This window comes from Struthio camelus, chromosome 4 (genome assembly GCF_040807025.1).
Source record: "Struthio camelus isolate bStrCam1 chromosome 4, bStrCam1.hap1, whole genome shotgun sequence".
Lineage (NCBI taxonomy): Eukaryota > Metazoa > Chordata > Aves > Struthioniformes > Struthionidae > Struthio > Struthio camelus.
Window position 1 is genome coordinate 22,161,001 of NC_090945.1, and position 17,388 is coordinate 22,178,388.

A 17,388-nucleotide genomic window follows, 5' to 3' on the forward strand; every position below is an offset into this window, starting at 1 on the left:
TCAAGTCCAAGCCATTTCCCCCTTGAGCAAGCAAATAATGCAAAACAACTGCTGCCCCAAAAACCTTACAGACTAAAGGTGTAGGCTGTAGAGTCTGAGAAAAATGAGAGGTGCAGAGAGATGGAATTACTTGCCTAAAGTCATATAACAAGCCAGTGGCAGACCTATGATTAGAGAGCAACTTAGGAGAAAGACTTTCAGTACTCTGCTCACTTTATCTTGACCTGCCTGTATAGTTATTTCTTGTGGAGATTAACTGGACATATATGTAATGTAACAAAACAAACAAAAACAGCCAAAGGCTCTGAGCCACTCTGAAGGTAGGATGCTGCTTTACTGTGGCCATCCACACAGGCATAAGTCATTGCAATGTCCACCTCAGAGAAAGATAATTCGGGGAGGGAAGGAGAAGTGGAAAGAGACAATTGTAGATTCTATAATGTACTGAGTTGCGGCTGGCACAAAACATACAGCTTTCTACAAAAGTCAACCCCCCCCACTCCTCTTTGTCAATCCCAGTAGTATCCATATGCCATCCAGTTTCCTTAATGACAAAGTCGGTTCCTACTCAGTCCACAGGTTTCCTCACGCACTTGAAATGACTGTGACCAATTTCAGATTTGCAGCTGCTGCAGGGAGAGAAAACAGGAGAATGTGTGTGCCTGTTCTCCTAAGGCTCTCAAGGCTTACAGAAATAGCACAAAACTACTAATGAGTTGAAGCCTGTCATTGCCTCCGTTAAGGGACCTGCTGCAGCCTGTACTCAGGGATACATCTGAGTTTTTAAGCAAGCGATTCATTTACAGGTTGGTAGTAGTGTTTTGGCATATCAGCTTAGTGGAAACCTTTCGAAGTATTCTCCATGCAATATATACTTTACTGACTCATTATAAATAAAACATGGAAAGGTATTCTTTAATTACTGTAAATGTAGCTTGTTTACCCAGAGAGGTTTTCAGTATCAGATAATCAACATATTTGATTCGCACTCTGAAACTGCTGTGCCTTACTGAGTTCCTTAATGCACAATTTTGCTCTCCTGTCCAAAACTTGTATCGTTTTCAAACTACGGGAGGGAGTTCACCATGGAAATGTGTTGGCAGATTAAACAGTGAGACGTTTTCATCAAAAGATGTTGCTGACACTGGTACTACAAATGCCAGTTTTTGTTGGTATGCCTACATGCAATTATAATAGCAGACATATCAGCTTCACTACTCATATTCTTAATGCCACCACCGTTCCTTTTGATAGCACTGATCACGATATACTGTAGATGTAAGGCCGTTAGCAAAAACTTACCGATATCTATTAGTTTTAGCACCTATTTTCTGTTCGTTTATGATGTAGCTATATAAATTAAGACAGTCTCAGGATTTGCAATTAAAACTTAAGAGTATCAATAATAAACTTCAAAATTAGTTTGAGTTTTGAGCTCAAAAGAGACATCTAAGTTATGGTTCTGGTTTTAAAGTGTGGGAATATTTATTATGTATAAACAAACTTTGAGTAATTACCTGCCCATGCAAAGTGCACACTGCATCTCAAAGTAGATATATGCTCACCTCCTTTGATTATAAGTCTACTACATTGTTCAGATTTCACATTAAAATGAAGCTAGAAAGTCACATAGATAATGTTGACTGCTCAAGAAATGAAAACCAGTTCCTCGGGTGGCCTCCAATAGTCTGAATAAGGGTTTAGGCAAAAATATTTAAGATATAAGCACCCATCAAATGGCCTATTCAAACTTTACATGAGTTTTTTTTTAAAGTACCTTTACTTCAGAATTTACAGAATCAAAATGACTTTCTTTTTGGAGGTTTGTAAAGAAAATTGTCCTCAAAAGTAACAACAATGACAAGCTTTGAACTTCAAACATATTTGTTCCAGCTCTGCCATTATGAACTCTAAATTGGAAAGCGTTATGCTTTCTCTTATTTAATCTTTGTTACAGTTTAAAAAAAAGTTCAGTCTGATGAAATTTATCTAAATGTACAAAATTAGCAGAAAAAAGCGATTAAAATATATTTTTAGTAATGAAACTTTCAAAAATCATCCTCTACTTCAAATGTTAATAAGGCACTAAATTGCACTTTGACCTAAATCTCACCTCAGATGACCATAGTTCCATCTAAATTTCAAACACCCACTTTTCTTTTCATCCCTACCTTCAGTTTTCTGCCTTTGGGCTACCGGTGGGACCTTCACTGGCTTCCCTGATTCCTACCCTTTTCCCTCGTGTCCTGTTTTGAAAGCCGACATTAAGCGTCTCTCCTTCTCTGATCACGTTTCCCTTGCACGTACCCACGCCCGGGTGGGTGCATGCCTACCACCTACCCCAATAAACAAGAGAACGGCCATTCACCAGATACCATATGTAGAAATTTATGAGAATTTCTGCTCCATCATGCAAAAGAACTGCTACCACTTCTTTTCAGCAACAAAGTACCTAGCCAATGAGGTTATATTATTTCTCTAGAGGTACTCCCGCCAGCAGAGGCAACTGCATGCTTTCTTACGACCTGTAGAGCGCTACAAACGGGGAGTAAACTGATTTAGTGGTGCTATGAGAAAGTTTCAAAGTAACGCTCTCACTGTGCAGTAGCATTCTTCAAAACACTGCAGATAGGAAAAACAAAAATAAAGAGCTGAAGTGCATATGCTGAACAGCCACATCTGCATGTTCCTGCTTCATACCGCAAAAGTAAACAGCAATATCCACAGAGTATTTTCTTCCAGGGAGCTTGCAAAACATGGAAAGGCTTGTAAAAAGAAAGCTATCTGTGTTTGCATCAGTAGACAGATTTTGACAAATATTTCTTTGACTGAAGCTAAATAAAAGCACTTAAATTGAAATGGTAAAGGAACGAGAAAGAATGCTGCCAATAAACTGAATGTTGTTCAGTAATTTGAGGGTGAAGTTATTCAAATGTAACTTTGCCTTTCCTATTTAAAAAAACTGGAGACATATGCCTGCAGATGTTGGAAGTAGCATTGTATCATTTCTCAGGTGGAAGATACTCTTGTTATGACCACTTCTTGCTTCTGCCTGAAGCAAATACTTCTCACTAACACAGGTATTTTTATTCTTTTTACTTAAATAGTAAACTTGGCAAAAACGGAATACTGAACCATAGGAAACATGGCATTTGAAACCCCATTGTCATTACAGCTCCGTTTTTTTCTGCACAGATACACTTTGAAACTACTGCAAACTTGCTTCATATTTTAGCAGAAATTATCAGATTTCAATTTGATGAAGCTAAGGTAGCTCCGAGCAAGTGCTGGTTTTGGCAAGAGTCTGAGCACAGAGGTTTCTCTGCTGCCACCCTGGCCAGCTACAACTGTGCAGTATCCTGAAATACCAAAGCAGGTGGGTACGAGTCCATCCAGCTTCCACCTTCGTGGGGCAGCCTCAACTTCTAAACATTCCTGGTGTAGTACACAACACAACAGTCAGTCCTGAAAAACTTATTCTTGCTAGAATTACTGTCTATTAATACCATACCAGGAACAGAAAAAGACAGGCAGCTGCCATTCGTGATATCATTTATTTTGCAATATGCTAGGGTCTGTCTTCAGCAGTGAGATAGAGCAAGGCCAAGGACGTTAGGTTTTATGGCAGCCTCTCTTGTCTTTAAAAAACAATTATAGGCGGTTTCTACTGTTACTTTATTGTAATTTTTTTTGTTCTTGTAGGCACCGAAGAGGAAGACAAAGGCGATGACCTGTTGTTGAGGTCAGTAGATGAGTTTTGGTGGTTTCCCCATATGTGGAGTCACATGCAGCCTCACCTCTTCCACAATGAGTCGTCTCTGGTGGAACAGATGATCCTCAACAAAGAATTTGCATTGGTGAGTAAGAGTTACCAGAAGGTATATGCTGTCCAAAAGGTTCATTGGAACACCTCTTTGCATATATCTGTTTTCCAAGCTATTTTTACGTATATATTTATACACTATCATACAAATGATAAGAAGCCAAGATTGGAAATTCAGCCCAAAAAGGGCTTTTTGTGACTCTCTCCTTGAACTTGGCCTGAATTTTGTCACAGCCTTTTTCAGGGACCAGACTTCCTGGCCAGGAAGAAGCCCTTCACCCAGACAACCTTGTGAGACCATAGGGACCAGAAGTAACGAAGTCTCTAGCAGACGTCACCTGACCTTTTGAGCTTTAGGAAAGAGACATAGACTAACTATCAGCCTCCCAAAGTCCAGTTCAAACATTTTTGTAGGCAATGGAGAATAGTTTCAGTGAAACCAAAGTGCTGTGCAGGATTTGTAAGAAACCTCTTTCACAAAGCATTTTTAAGACCAGCTGTTCCAACATATGCTTCTTAGATAGCTAACCTAGCTGATATGCATTGATAAAGTTTGATGTTTGCTTTTTTGTATTGTTAATTTACAAGAGCCATCCTTCCAGCATTGCATAAAGCTCAGCATACTTGCACTCTAAAGGAATACTGAAAGCCATTTCAAGCTCAGAGTAATTCTACTTGGTTACTCAGCACGGCTAAGAAGAAAACTCAACTCTATAAATGCTCTCTGGAAAAGACATTACACAGTCTGTGGTGAAGCACGGAAATGCCAAGCAACCAGTGCCATCCAGGAGAGTAGAGTGTCACAGTGAGACTTTGTTGCTCAGGGAGCACAAAAGTACTCAGCTTTTTATCTCAGAAAGATCAGGTCCTCCCCTGCTCCCCAGCCCTGGTGGGAGCAGAGACACTCCCAGAATCTGGGAGAGGCAGATGCCTGAACGAGCAGTTGAAAGGAATTTATTCCCTTGTTTATGAAAATATTTTCTTAACAACCTCTAAAGCAAGTTCATTAAAAACTTAAGTGTTTATTCTTCTTTCCAGACTTGCCACCTTCCAGTTTCCTGTTTGGTAGCATATAAGCACAGAGGCTTTTTGGATAATTTTTCTCCCTCCACAGTTCTGCTTTACTGTCAGCCTTTATGCCTGCCATGGCCCATTCTTGACTTTTATGTAACTGGGCAAGCTGCTTCAACGAAAGGCCCAACAGACCCAAACAAGTGTTCAATAGAGTGAGATTTGAAATGCCAGAGTAATTTTTAAATAATCTGTATCTCAAAAAAAAAAAAAACCCTAAAAAAAAGCCTGTTCATCTTTAAACCTACATGGAAAATTCTTTTAGTATTTTCAGCAAGCATGACATCTTTTAGATCAAACCACCTTTAGGAGAAAAAGCTGTAACGCAGCCTAAAAATGGGGCTTGTAATAGAAAATACTTGCAGCTTCAACTATAGCAAGATAAAGCCATCGCTCTATAATCACTTTTACTGAATGATAGAGACGCTGTAGGGTGCCTATAAATAAGGAGATGATGTCAGTGAAAGGCTGATGTTATTATAGTTTTATTTCCTGCTAACATTTGGACAGAGGTTGTACTGACCTCTTAACCTTGAATCTATACTAGCTGTACAATTTACTTATGAGAACATTTCTTTCCAAAAGGCTTCCTGTGAAATCCTCTCTGTGGGAGAAATTTATCTTCCTGATATGACAGCCTTCCTGATATCTAACAGAGGGGTCTCAGCCATGACTTCGGAGCAGTCTCGTATCCTCCCCTGCTTTCTCATTCCCAGTTCATGGTATTTGGGAAAGGAACTCCCTGCTCCACAACCACGCTTTTACCACTCTGCCAAAGTTAAAGAAACCCCCTTTTCATTATTCTTTTACTTCACAGCATGGATCCAAGTTTAACAAAGACATCCAGGAGAATAAATGTGCGACATCAAGGAGATTGCTTTTAGATTATTCAGTATTATAATCAGGGGAACACAGCTTGTATTTCGGTGCTATTTTCTCTTGCATTTCCCGTTTACTGACCATATCTCCCTCCCCCCCTCAACTGCAAGTAGAGGCAACACTTTGGCAGTTTGTGCAAGGCAAGTTGCAATAACTGTTTGGAAGTATAACCCCATTCATTCTTTGTGTAATGTGATATTTCCTTGTTCATTCTTTAAATATGGGTAAGAAGGCAATGGGGTCTTCAAGATAAGAGAGAAAATCATTACACCTAAGACAACTGGTGAAGATTGTATCAACATCCCTAAAACAGCAACAAAATTTCTGTTCATTGAGACCTGTTAGCTCTTCCTGGCATTATCTTTTTGACGGAAGCTAATGCAACACTTCTTGTGGTCTCACATAGAGAAAACTCTAATAAATCAGAATAAAGTGTCAAACTACTACCCCTCCTTCGGCATACGGATGACACCGATTGGAAACCCAGACCTTACAGGGCAGGTCCAAATCCCATCAGAGGTGAGAGCAGCAAACTCCCCACTCTAGAGGGTATTATCAGACTTAGGAGTAAAGCTGTTCACTGGGGAAAAAATGTCATAAAAAGAATGTTCTTCTCTTCTGAGTACCGTGGATTAAAGTCAAGCTTAATAAGCACAAGTCAGTGCATCTGAAACATGAGATTTCATAGATATTATTGCACGGAACTATGAACTTATGTAAACATGATTTTTTTTATTGGTGCTTGCATTTACACTGTACACAGTCTTTTGCTTGCAGGATCTTGGGTGTACATAGTCTGGCGAATAGAGGCAAGAAGTACAGGTCTTACAGCTAGGGGACTAGTTAAAATACCTTGTTCTGTTTTGTATTGATATGGCTCTGTCAAATGGGGGGTTACCACTGCAGTCCACCTCAAATAGGTGTATGACAAAATACATGTATAAATCCATTATGCAACGCCTATTTGGCAAGAGAAAGATTTTCTGACATGTTTTACACTTGTTATTCCCCCACTGGTCAGGACAGTTTGCCTAACAAAATCCTCACCCCACATACCTGAGCAATGCCACCCTCAGCAATGCTGTTTCTGCAGCCCTTGCTGCCCAGTCTCCTCCCGCACCCTCACAATATCCCCAGCCTCCAAGGGCAGCACAGCACCAGCGGAAGGTGCTGTGAGAATTAGCAATAACCGCCAAAGGAGGTGACTGCCTGGTAGGCATTAACACAACCTTCCCAGCGTTGCTGTTATCTGGCTTAGACGACATTTGGCTGCTGTGTGGGGAAGTGTGCAAATCCTTCCACTTTTCCCTGTTACTTCACACATTGTTCTTTCCTTTAGACTTCTGTCTTCATCCCTATTTGCTGCTCAGCAGCGTGCATTTCTATTGGAAAGTCCAAACTGTTAAACACTTCCAGAAACAGGCAGAGTTTAATTCCAGATAAGTGACTTACACACTCTCCGAAACTTTGCTGTCCTAATGTCTTGTTATTTATGTAAATATGAATGGTATGTTTCACAGCCCTATTAAGGAAAAAAGTTTATTTTAATTATCAGTTTGATTTGACATAATCGTATTGCATGCATTTTTATCTGAGAATCCCAAAACGCTTTAAAGACACTAGTGGATTAAGCCTTGGATTAAGCTTTGCAGACTGATAGTGCCTGAAGTATTATGCTCGTTTATAGACGACGCAAGCGATACACAAAGAGGTAAACAGATTGTGCAAGCACGAGTCTCTTTTTCCAAAAAGCAAAACAAACCAAGTTCTCCTGACTTTCACTGCCAACCTTTAACTATGAGCTATCCTTTCTCCCCTCTTGTGCATCCCCATCTGACACAAACAGAATATATTCAATCTAAAGCCTATCGCTCTTTTTGTCCCTCAGTCTGTTTGCTCAGTGATTATCTTCTGTGCTCGTTTGTTAGCACGTGCACAAATCACGGTAAAGATATGGCAGAAGTTATCATTGGCAGTAAAAAGGCAGCTATGATCTGACAAGCAGAAGTGAGACAAATACATATACAAAACCAATCAATTCAGACTCCCTCTCTAGTAATGCTCAGTTTTCCGTTTCCTGTGTATAAGGCAGCTGGAGACTGACATTAGCACTTCCTGCGCCTACCACTTTTCAACCACCCAAACCACACAGAAAGTATGAGCTTTTAATATACCAATTAAATACCAAGAATATGAGCGCCATTGGCCACATATCAAATGCACAATGCCTACATGTGATGAAAAACCAGTCTGATTTGTCCCATTACTAATACCCATAGTTAACCTTGGGAAGGAGAGATGCCCATTAGAGACTGCCTCTAAAGATGTTCTGTAAGTGCTCTGCGTGCGTAGGATAACAACATTCTCCTGTACAGACAGGATGAGGTTTATTCCACCTAACTTTAAGATGCTTTCTCAATAGTCCCTCTTCATTAGTACTTTGTGTCCATTTCAGGAGCATGCTTGGGAAGCCAATCTCCAGATAGTCGTCACTCACTCAGCTGTGGTTTGTATCATGAGCTCCTGTAGAGTCTACTCTATTCCTAGTCCTGTGTGGTTTTCTCAGGGCCAGGCTGCCTTTCTTCACCTCACCTCCTTAGAAGTTAAACAGACCCAGTATCTTGCCAAGCTTCGCTGCCTCTCCAGGTGTTCTGCTGCAGCGAGAAACACGCTGAGGACTGGAGTTGTGGTGGTATCTGGGAGACTGCTATGTAAAACTGGTGAAAAGCCAGCTTTTCCCTTATTACTGCCAATTCTGTATCTAACACCAATACCAGAGAATGGAGTTCTTCAAGAGCCATTGTACTTGGCACATTGCACAGCCACATGGCAAGGAAGCATACAACGTAGATCAAAAACAGATGAAAGAAAGTACCAAGAGTAGAAGAATCCCCACACTTTATTAAAAAAAGAAAACATTGAGATAAAACTAGGAACTGAGTTTCCGTCTGGTAAATACACAGGTCGCCTAACCTTGTGATAATCCCAGATAGTAAATTATGTTTGTGTGGCATTATATAAAATAACAAGCTGCCTGTTCCTCTCTGCGCTCTTACAGGTAGTGCTCCAGCATGCCATCGCCTGCAGATAATTTATAATAGCTGCAGTCACTCAGACCCAACATACTCTTCCATAAAACTAAACAAAAAAAAAATTAACTTTACATAACGTAGACGCTATCTCGTGATGATAGTCACCTCTCTCATTTGCTGAACCATCTTATCAAGCTAGAGAGTTTTTAAACAAGCGTAAAAAAATATAAAACTGAACTAAAAGTAATTAAGTCTGAAATACCTATTGAACAAAAAACATCCAGAAACGTACACCTCATGCACAAAAAAAAAAATGTATCTGTAAAGGATAAAATACAACATTTTTATGGGAGCTGACCAGCAAGAAAGCGGCAAATTCATTTACCAAATAAAAGGAATGTTGGCTTGGTATATTAAACAGATATAGTAAAATATAAACTCTAATAGGAAAGCTCACCCATCTGCAGCAATATTAAAAATTTATCCCAGCACTAGAAGCATGCAAAGATTATGTAACTCTAATTTTGGAAGGTGACATCTTAAAAAGTAGTACATTTACTCTATAACCTCCTGTGCGGGAGAGTCCAAAAATTTAGCAAACTTGTCTGCAGCTGCAGTGTTAACTTTTACAAACTAATTGAATCTTTACATCAAAGGGAGTCCTGTGGTTTAACTGACTGTGAAAAGACCTACTGTAGATGTAAGAATTCACTAAATTAAAGGTTGCTTTATTTATCCTTTCTGTGATAATGGCCAGTACTAGATGTTTACATGCAGCAGATCAACAGTGATCTTGAAAAACCCGGAACACCAGTTGTGTAATAACACAGTTGTATTTCATTTTTGTTTAATTTTCTTTTTCATGTTGTTTTAAGAAGGACATTATAATATTTGGTTTGAACAAAAACCAGGGTCGCCTGTCAGACAACATCCTGCTAATATAAATAGCCAGTTTTCAAACACTCCAGTTTTTACTCAAATTTCCAACATCTGCTCACTGAAAAAATGCTGCAGGAATGCAAACTTACTTTCTTTAAGAATATGCCTGTTACTGGAAAGTAGCGCTTGCTCTGCGGAGTTGTCCTTTTTTCTGCAGAGATTTTTTTGTAAATGCAAATGCAGAATACGTACAGACAGCACATGCCGACTCACGGCCAATAAGTTTGTGTCAAGGCTCGTTTCAGTACAAAGAGGAAAGTCAAAAGAGGCTAGGAGTTTCAGGCAAATCTTCACTTGCTTAAAGAAAGCTGATAATTGAGCGAGAGAGAAGCGGCTTCCACAGATTGCCTCTGCCTTCAGAGCTTCAGTAACAGTGCACACCACTAACAGTATAGGGATGGCTGGGGCAATTTCCTTTAAAAGCATACTCTGACTTTCGTGGGCACCACCTCTGCACACCTGGCTCCCGTCAAGAAGCTGGGACAACAGGACAGCACAGTTTGCCAAGTAGGAGTATGTGTTTATGCCCTTTGCTATATTTCTTTGCTAATTTATTATCTGTTAAAATATCAGCACATGGGGAGCAAGGTAGATCCTAAACCTGCTCTCCATTTCCTTCTGAGGCTGCGTAAGTGTTCTTTGGATGCTTTTTACAGATTAGTCACCGACTAGAGAGAGCATCCTCAAAGCCTTTGCTTGCTCTACCCCCAAAATATTCATGTTACCTATATAAATGCAAGGAAATCTCATCTCACACAGCTGAACCTACCAGGAAAGGGTAGATAAAGATACAGCACAGCTCCACAACTGTGAGACACGAGGAAATAATGTAGCTACATTTCTCTTCTGCTTCCTTGGACTTCCAGCAGGAGGGCCAGGTGCCAAGTTACAGAGGGGTGAACTCCTGTGAATAAACAGGGACTCCTAGACAACTCTCAAAGCTTCATGTAAAAGTCTAGGTTTACTTTAAAGAAAGTACTCTCATAGCAGTCTTTTGGTTAATTTGGTATTTCTTATTATAATAATGCATAATACTAATTCTATTTGTAACAATGTTTGTATATTGATTTCATATTTGATATCAGAGGAAAATACAATATTTGTATTCTGTTATTTTCTTGATTATTACCTGCTTGACTTAAAGTTTTACCTGCTTATACTTTTAGTTTATAAATTAGATGAATTTATTCAGCTGCTAAATATATTTTTTCCTCTTACATTTTAAGGCAGTCATGGATAAAATCCTCTGGGCAGTTTTCTGCCAAAAAATTCACAGCAACTGTTTTAATCATCTTCCCCCTATCTCCCAGGCTGTAGCAGTGATTCTCTCTTAACATCCAATTAAAAGACACTACTGTGCAATGTCCAGCCCAGACGTTATTGCAGCTTCAGCTTACGTTGTCATTTAACTTAGAATTAGAATAGTCTCTGAATGCACAAGTAAAATAGGAAAGCAAATTTAAGCTGTCCAGAATTAATGGCTCGGGGATCCCAGCTGGAGCATAAGAGAATATAACACTGCTCTTCTCAGCACCAAAAAGTCCCAGTTTTCCATATGCACACACATGCACAGAGTTTTTGAACAAATTTGGCAATGAAAACATCACTGGAAGCCTCAAATGTAAAAATAATTTGGTGGAGTTTTGTAGCAAATTGTCCATTAGAATATATAAAAAATAACTCGCTCTGGAATGTCCCACATTGCCCAACAGCTTGGATTAAGTCCTTCTTGGACTCAGATGTATGTGCCTTTAATATGTTAGTTCTCAACTCCAAATTAAAGAACTAAAACAAGAGAAAAAAACAGAGCAACAGAAACTGCTAAGAGAGGCATACGATATTTAACTGAAGTAAATTGAACATGAAACTGGCCAAAGAAAATCTGATTACGTGTTAGTTGTTGTTTCTTCCTAAAATCATATTGGGTATCTGATGTGTATTTATGCAAGGAAATATATAGCATGCAGTTTATATTCAGAGGCCAATTAGCTTTTTTCTATTGAGAACTTACAAATGCTGCCTTCATTTGTGACTGGTAGATTACCATTTCACCATTCTGTTGCTGTGGCAATACCAGCAGGACATACTAGGTAGATAAATGGGATTTTGCATGTGTTCGTCCAGGTACCTACTCTTTAACGCTTCATTCAGAGCGGTTTTCGTTAGCTTAGCTTTACATTTATATGTCGACAGATACCCTAACACAGGCTTTGATGAAGGTCTGTAGGGGCAGGATATTACAGTATGTTGGACAGTATGAGCATCATAGACTACAGACTGTTATTCAGAGTCAGACTGTTCTACCCCATTAGTAAAAGCCCAGGTATTTCAGAAATCTTTTAATGCAATTTGTTCTTTTATACATGCCCATGGAAAAGTTAGAGCAAAAAATGATTTGACACTTCTCATTATACAGCTATAATCATCTTTTCACCCCTACACTGACTCATGCCTTTCAGGTAGGTGACAACATTAATAAGCAGAAAACACATTTTGCTCTCGGTAAGTTTTCAGAAGAGTGGGTTGGGTTTTCTTTTTTCAAGATCAGCCAGTAGCCTAAGATCCTTACTAATATGGACAGATAATTTTAAGTGCTTGTATTATGTGATAGAAGAACAAGGGCTCCCCATAGGTTTAACTTAATTTTGTCGATGAACCAAAAGCCTTTCTATGCAGAGTTAAGTACTTGGAGATGCCCAGCAGAACCTGCTACTCCTGGAATTAAAGCAATCAACAGTTATTAGATGATATGGGCAGGAGGAAGGACAAAAAAACCAAAACCCCCAAAACCTTACATTTGAGCCATTTCCCTCTGAATATCAGTTATATACGAACAGCAAATGGCTAATGTGTTCCAAGCATTAGCAGCTCTTTTGGCAGGAGAAGGAAGTGCTTTAAGTGATTCATGAGGCAGGAAAGGGGGTGACACTTTTAAGAGTTAAGGGTTTCAGCCAAGGAGCCTGGCTGGTTTGCCATGAGGGCTTTGCTAGTCAGGACTGCTTGGAAGGAGCCACAGACCAACTCGTGGCTCCTGTGCTAAGCGGTCATCGGGCACCGCGTGGCGCTGGGAATAAGACCAACTCCGTCAATACCCGCAGTGGAGGAATGGATTCAGCAACAGCTGTAGAGCGACACTGAAAACGCAGAGATCTGATAGCAGAGTTCAAACAGGCCTGTGTGCTGCCTGTGGGAAACAAGTCCCAGTGTAAAGGAGAAAAGGCAGAATACAGCTTTTTTTGCCATCAGTAGCTGGTGACAAAATGTTTGATGTACTTTTGAATATTTACTCAGGCAAATGAAGTTAATTACCGTATTTTCTCATTTATAGCTGATGCTTCAAATAATTTGCACTTTTAAAAATACTCTGTTCTGGAGATGTGGTTATCAGACCTCATCATCAGATGAGGTTTTCAGACAGCCCACACTAAGTCAGAAACCGGAGGGATTAGAAACAGAGCAAAGGCAGGAGAGCTTTAGGAATAAAGGGAACATGCATAGGAGATCAGCAGGCTCACATTTAAGCTTTTTTCTTAATTCCTTCTGCCTGCAGATAACTGCCCTATTGTTCAGAAGATATATCAGAAGATATTTTTAAGATAACGTATAGATTATGTGCATGAGAATGCATATATTTCCTCACGGAAAATGAAAAAGTGTTTATGGAATGGGAAATATGTCTGTCAAAGTCCATCTTTTTTGCTATTATCCTAATGCCGTGAGAAAACACAATTAGATTCAGAAGCTTTTCAGGAGAAAAATTTAGCAGCAAGGAATTTTGCTCTTTTTTTCAGTAAAGAAAGGATAAACCACAAATATCAGAGCAACAAGTTTGTCTTTCTGCTTATTCCTCTAATGCTGTTTGATAGCTTATTAAACAAAGAATCAGCTTCCTGGATTACCTTTAAAAAGAATCAACCAGATAGGACATACATTAAAATACACATGGTATGAAACAAGCAGGCAGGCAGATTATTCTGTGCAACAATAACTCAATGTAATCCAAGAGGAATATTTATCACTCCGCAAGTTATCAAGCTGTAACCCCAGCTCCCCTCATCTCTAACGTTTACTGTTTATTAAATACAAATAGATACAAGACTGTCCAAGCACAACAGCTGCTCAAACCTAGTGGTCTGTAGAAGGAAAAAACCTTTCAAATAATTACACCTTTTTTTGTTCTTAAACACATTCCTCTCTTTGCTGTGTTGCAGGAGCACGGTATACCAACGGACATGGGGTACGCGGTGGCTCCACACCACTCGGGGGTCTACCCGGTCCACGTGCAGCTGTATGAGGCCTGGAAGAAGGTCTGGGACATCCGCGTGACCAGCACAGAAGAATACCCACACCTGAAGCCTGCACGGTACAGACGGGGCTTCATCCACAATGGCATCATGGTACACACTGCATTTCCATACTTCATAGCAATATTGCCAAGTGACTCAGAAGTATGCTATCTTTGCCAAACGCTTCAAGTTTTAGAGCGATTATTAAAATTCTGTGATGGAGGATTTGTATGTAAGGAGTGCATTTGTTAGGCAGTCAAGTTAAAAAGTATTTTGGCAACTGCAACCGTAAAGCTCAGAAACTCAATGTATTTGTAGTCCAATTAACTATCAACTTAATTATAAATGCATATTTTGAAATTCATTAAACTACCTAAGACCTATGTTTCAAGGTCTGGTTCATCTTTATGCATGAAAGGATTAGAAATCCACCAACTGGGAAGATGAGCAGGTGTAAGTAATCTCCTCCAGCAAGCATGACACTTTTCTGGGGCCAAGTTTTGTTTCTGAGATACACTTCTGAAACTCCCATAACCAGGGACTGGACATATGCCTGACTGTTTCAGGCTATGCATTGGGGTAAGAAGAGAGAAAGCTCCTCACATACACACTTCAACTACAAGACAACCAGAAAAACGTGCAAAGTTTTGGCTCATCTTACTAGCCGGCTGCAATCCTATACTACAACTGGAAGGAAAAAAAAAATTGTAGAATGGAGCAGACCATGAGACTGAGATAGGTGAAAGGCAATTGCAAAAAATAAATATGCATAAGAAACAGTAGAAGTCTTTTGAGGCCAGGTCCTGGGATATATGCAAAAGCTCCAGATGACTTGAATATTGCCTATGCATACAAAGTCAAAATTTTGATCTCCTAAACAAGACAAAAGCAGCATGCCTTAATCAAAAACAACAAGTTACAGCACAGAGTCCAATTACTACAGGAATAGACCTAAATTCAGCAGTACATTTACACATATATTAAAATGCATTGCTGAATACAGGTTTTATTTGTTGATTTAACTGAGTAGAAGAGAAAAGAAAACGCACTGACTGGTGGGAAACCAGAAGCCTTCCCCAGGTGAATTGTATCCATGCATGTATTAGGTAATATCCCTAAACCCCAATAATTTTTTTACTCACTGTGTCCGTGCCCTTTAATTGTAAAAAGCTAATAATATATCTCTGAGAACAAGATGTTTTAGTTAAGTGTATTTTCCCACATCTGCTAGCTTACTGAATTCTGGCATATAGTCTCATTATTTATGATGGGACGCAGAACTGACCTTGGGATAGTCTCATGCAAGCATCCTGCCAGTCCTTGTGCATATTTCAGACAGGAATGAGGGGTTCAGTTTGACTTTCAGGATAGAAGAAAGTATGAAGCAACAGTTCTTTCAGGGTCTATAGCCTTGAATACAAATTCCGTTCGGTGTCTCAAGAACGGCAAGATTAATTGCCTGAGACAGTGAAGATGGCCAAGAAGCACTATTTATCTTTTAATAAACTAACCTTGCTAAAGGAAAAGAGGTTTGGCTCCCCCCTCCATTCTTCCACATGCCAGGAAACAAACCCTTAATTATTACTGTATGAGCTGAATAAAGCGGTCTGGATGAAAGCTCAGGACACATCTGCGTTGCAGCTTTTCAGCTGGCATCTGGAATGCTCCACATCTGCACAACCACGTTTGCTTACAACCAGAGCAGAGAAGGCACAAGAGAGCCCATAAACAAACATATCAGAATATAGAGTCAGAAAGGGCTGGAGTTTCTTGGGGGTTGAGTTGCTGGAGGGATTAGAGTGAATGTAAATTTGCAGAAATAAGTTAATGTCACAATGGCACTGTTACTTTGTTCTCAGGTACTCCCTCGACAGACCTGTGGCCTTTTCACTCATACTATTTTTTACAAGGAATACCCTGGGGGTCCTCAGGAACTGGACAAAAGTATCCGAGGAGGTGAACTCTTCCTCACCGTTCTCCTGAATCCTGTATGTACCTTCTTTTGCTATTCTTGGAACAAGCTGAATGGCAGAGAGGAGGGAGGAAGGGGAGGAGATTTATTTTCTTTGCTCTCGTTAGGGAAATAAAATCAAGACTGCTTGCCTTTGAGGTACCGAGCAGTTTAAGAGGAAATAAGCAGAAACTGTCTTATTGCTAATTTCTAACTGTAGACCCTACATAAGACAAGTTACTGGAAAACACATTTATTACATTTTCAAACTGTTTCCCAACCTGTCATTGGCTCCTGGTAAGGGGGAGAGAGCACTGACTTGTCTAACCTAGACCGAAAAAAACCCCAATAAGGGTAGAGCAAACTGCATGACCTTATTCTGCTTTTCCTTTCTCCTCCTTCTCTAACCTTGGCTCCGCAGTCACTGCTAATATAGCTTAATGGAAACTCTAGGGCTTCAAGCTCGTATAATTTCCCCGTTGTGGCTTCTTAAAACCAATTTTGTGCTGCTAAGAACTACCCCAGCCAGTACATAGCCTTCTAATGCTCATGCGTTGCCTAACTGTTACAGAAAGCAGCAAAAAAGGAAAAAGAGGAAACTGGCTGAATTGTACTAAGTTGTGACAAGCGTACTCAGATAGAGATGGTAGCTCACAAAAAGGACCTGCAGAACAGTATCAGAAGCAGTTGCCACAGAACACTGGTTTTGTTCAATGTTACTTTTTTTCCCCAGTCAAGATTACGTGAACCAGAAACTATGTATGTATACGTGTGTGCATGCATAGATATAATCTACATATATGTAGACACACATTTGGCTTGACTGAAAATGACACAGTTGTTCTTAGGACGACTTGCACAGCTGTCCCCGACTTTTGTCCCTCAATAGGAATCTGACCTGTGCCATGCTAGGATACAAATATATCACAACATGATGTGTGCGGGCACGTGTGTGTAGGTGTGGTTGTGCTTACTAAGGATCAAGGAGGAAAAGTTACAAGACCACAACTGCTGCGTTTTTGAAGCCACCGTTCTCTTACCAAAAGAGAATAGACCAGTGGTGTCTGAGACAGCAGCCTAGAGACAGACGGAAGAAGGATGAACAATGAGAAAGGAGAGAGGAAAAAATATATATATACACACCAATCATTTTTGCCATCGTCCTCCCTTTTCCCTCTTCTACACAAACAAGGTATATTACTCACAAGATAAATGCCTTGTGTCCTGCAAGGTGGCCTAATTTTCAGTGGTTTTAAGTTACAGCACTCATTGACTTTTCTATAGAGTTAAAGAAATTTCCTTTGGAACTGGCTCTCAAAACCAGGTTACTTGTTTTTAGAGACCTAAATATAGATTTTGGTGTCCTATAATTAGATGCTTATGTGTGCAAATTTTGGCAGGGGAGCG

The 17,388-nt window shown here is 39.9% G+C and overlaps 1 protein-coding gene and 1 long non-coding RNA gene across 9 annotated transcripts in view; one reads left to right on the plus strand and one right to left on the minus strand.

Moving 5' to 3' along the window:
• LOC104138034 (N-deacetylase and N-sulfotransferase 4) overlaps positions 1-17,388 on the plus strand; it is a 165,469-nt gene that overhangs the window by 101,192 nt on the left and 46,889 nt on the right. For all 8 annotated transcript variants that reach the window (XM_068941754.1, XM_068941751.1, XM_068941750.1 and 5 more), the window contains 3 exons: positions 3,703-3,857; positions 13,956-14,141; positions 15,890-16,018. In XM_068941754.1, the coding sequence (XP_068797855.1) occupies positions 3,703-3,857; positions 13,956-14,141; positions 15,890-16,018 (470 nt within the window). The remainder of the gene's footprint in view (positions 1-3,702; positions 3,858-13,955; positions 14,142-15,889; positions 16,019-17,388) is intronic.
• The window catches only part of LOC138067154 (uncharacterized), a 36,460-nt gene that overhangs the window by 11,015 nt on the left and 8,057 nt on the right, over positions 1-17,388 (minus strand). The window lies entirely within an intron of this gene.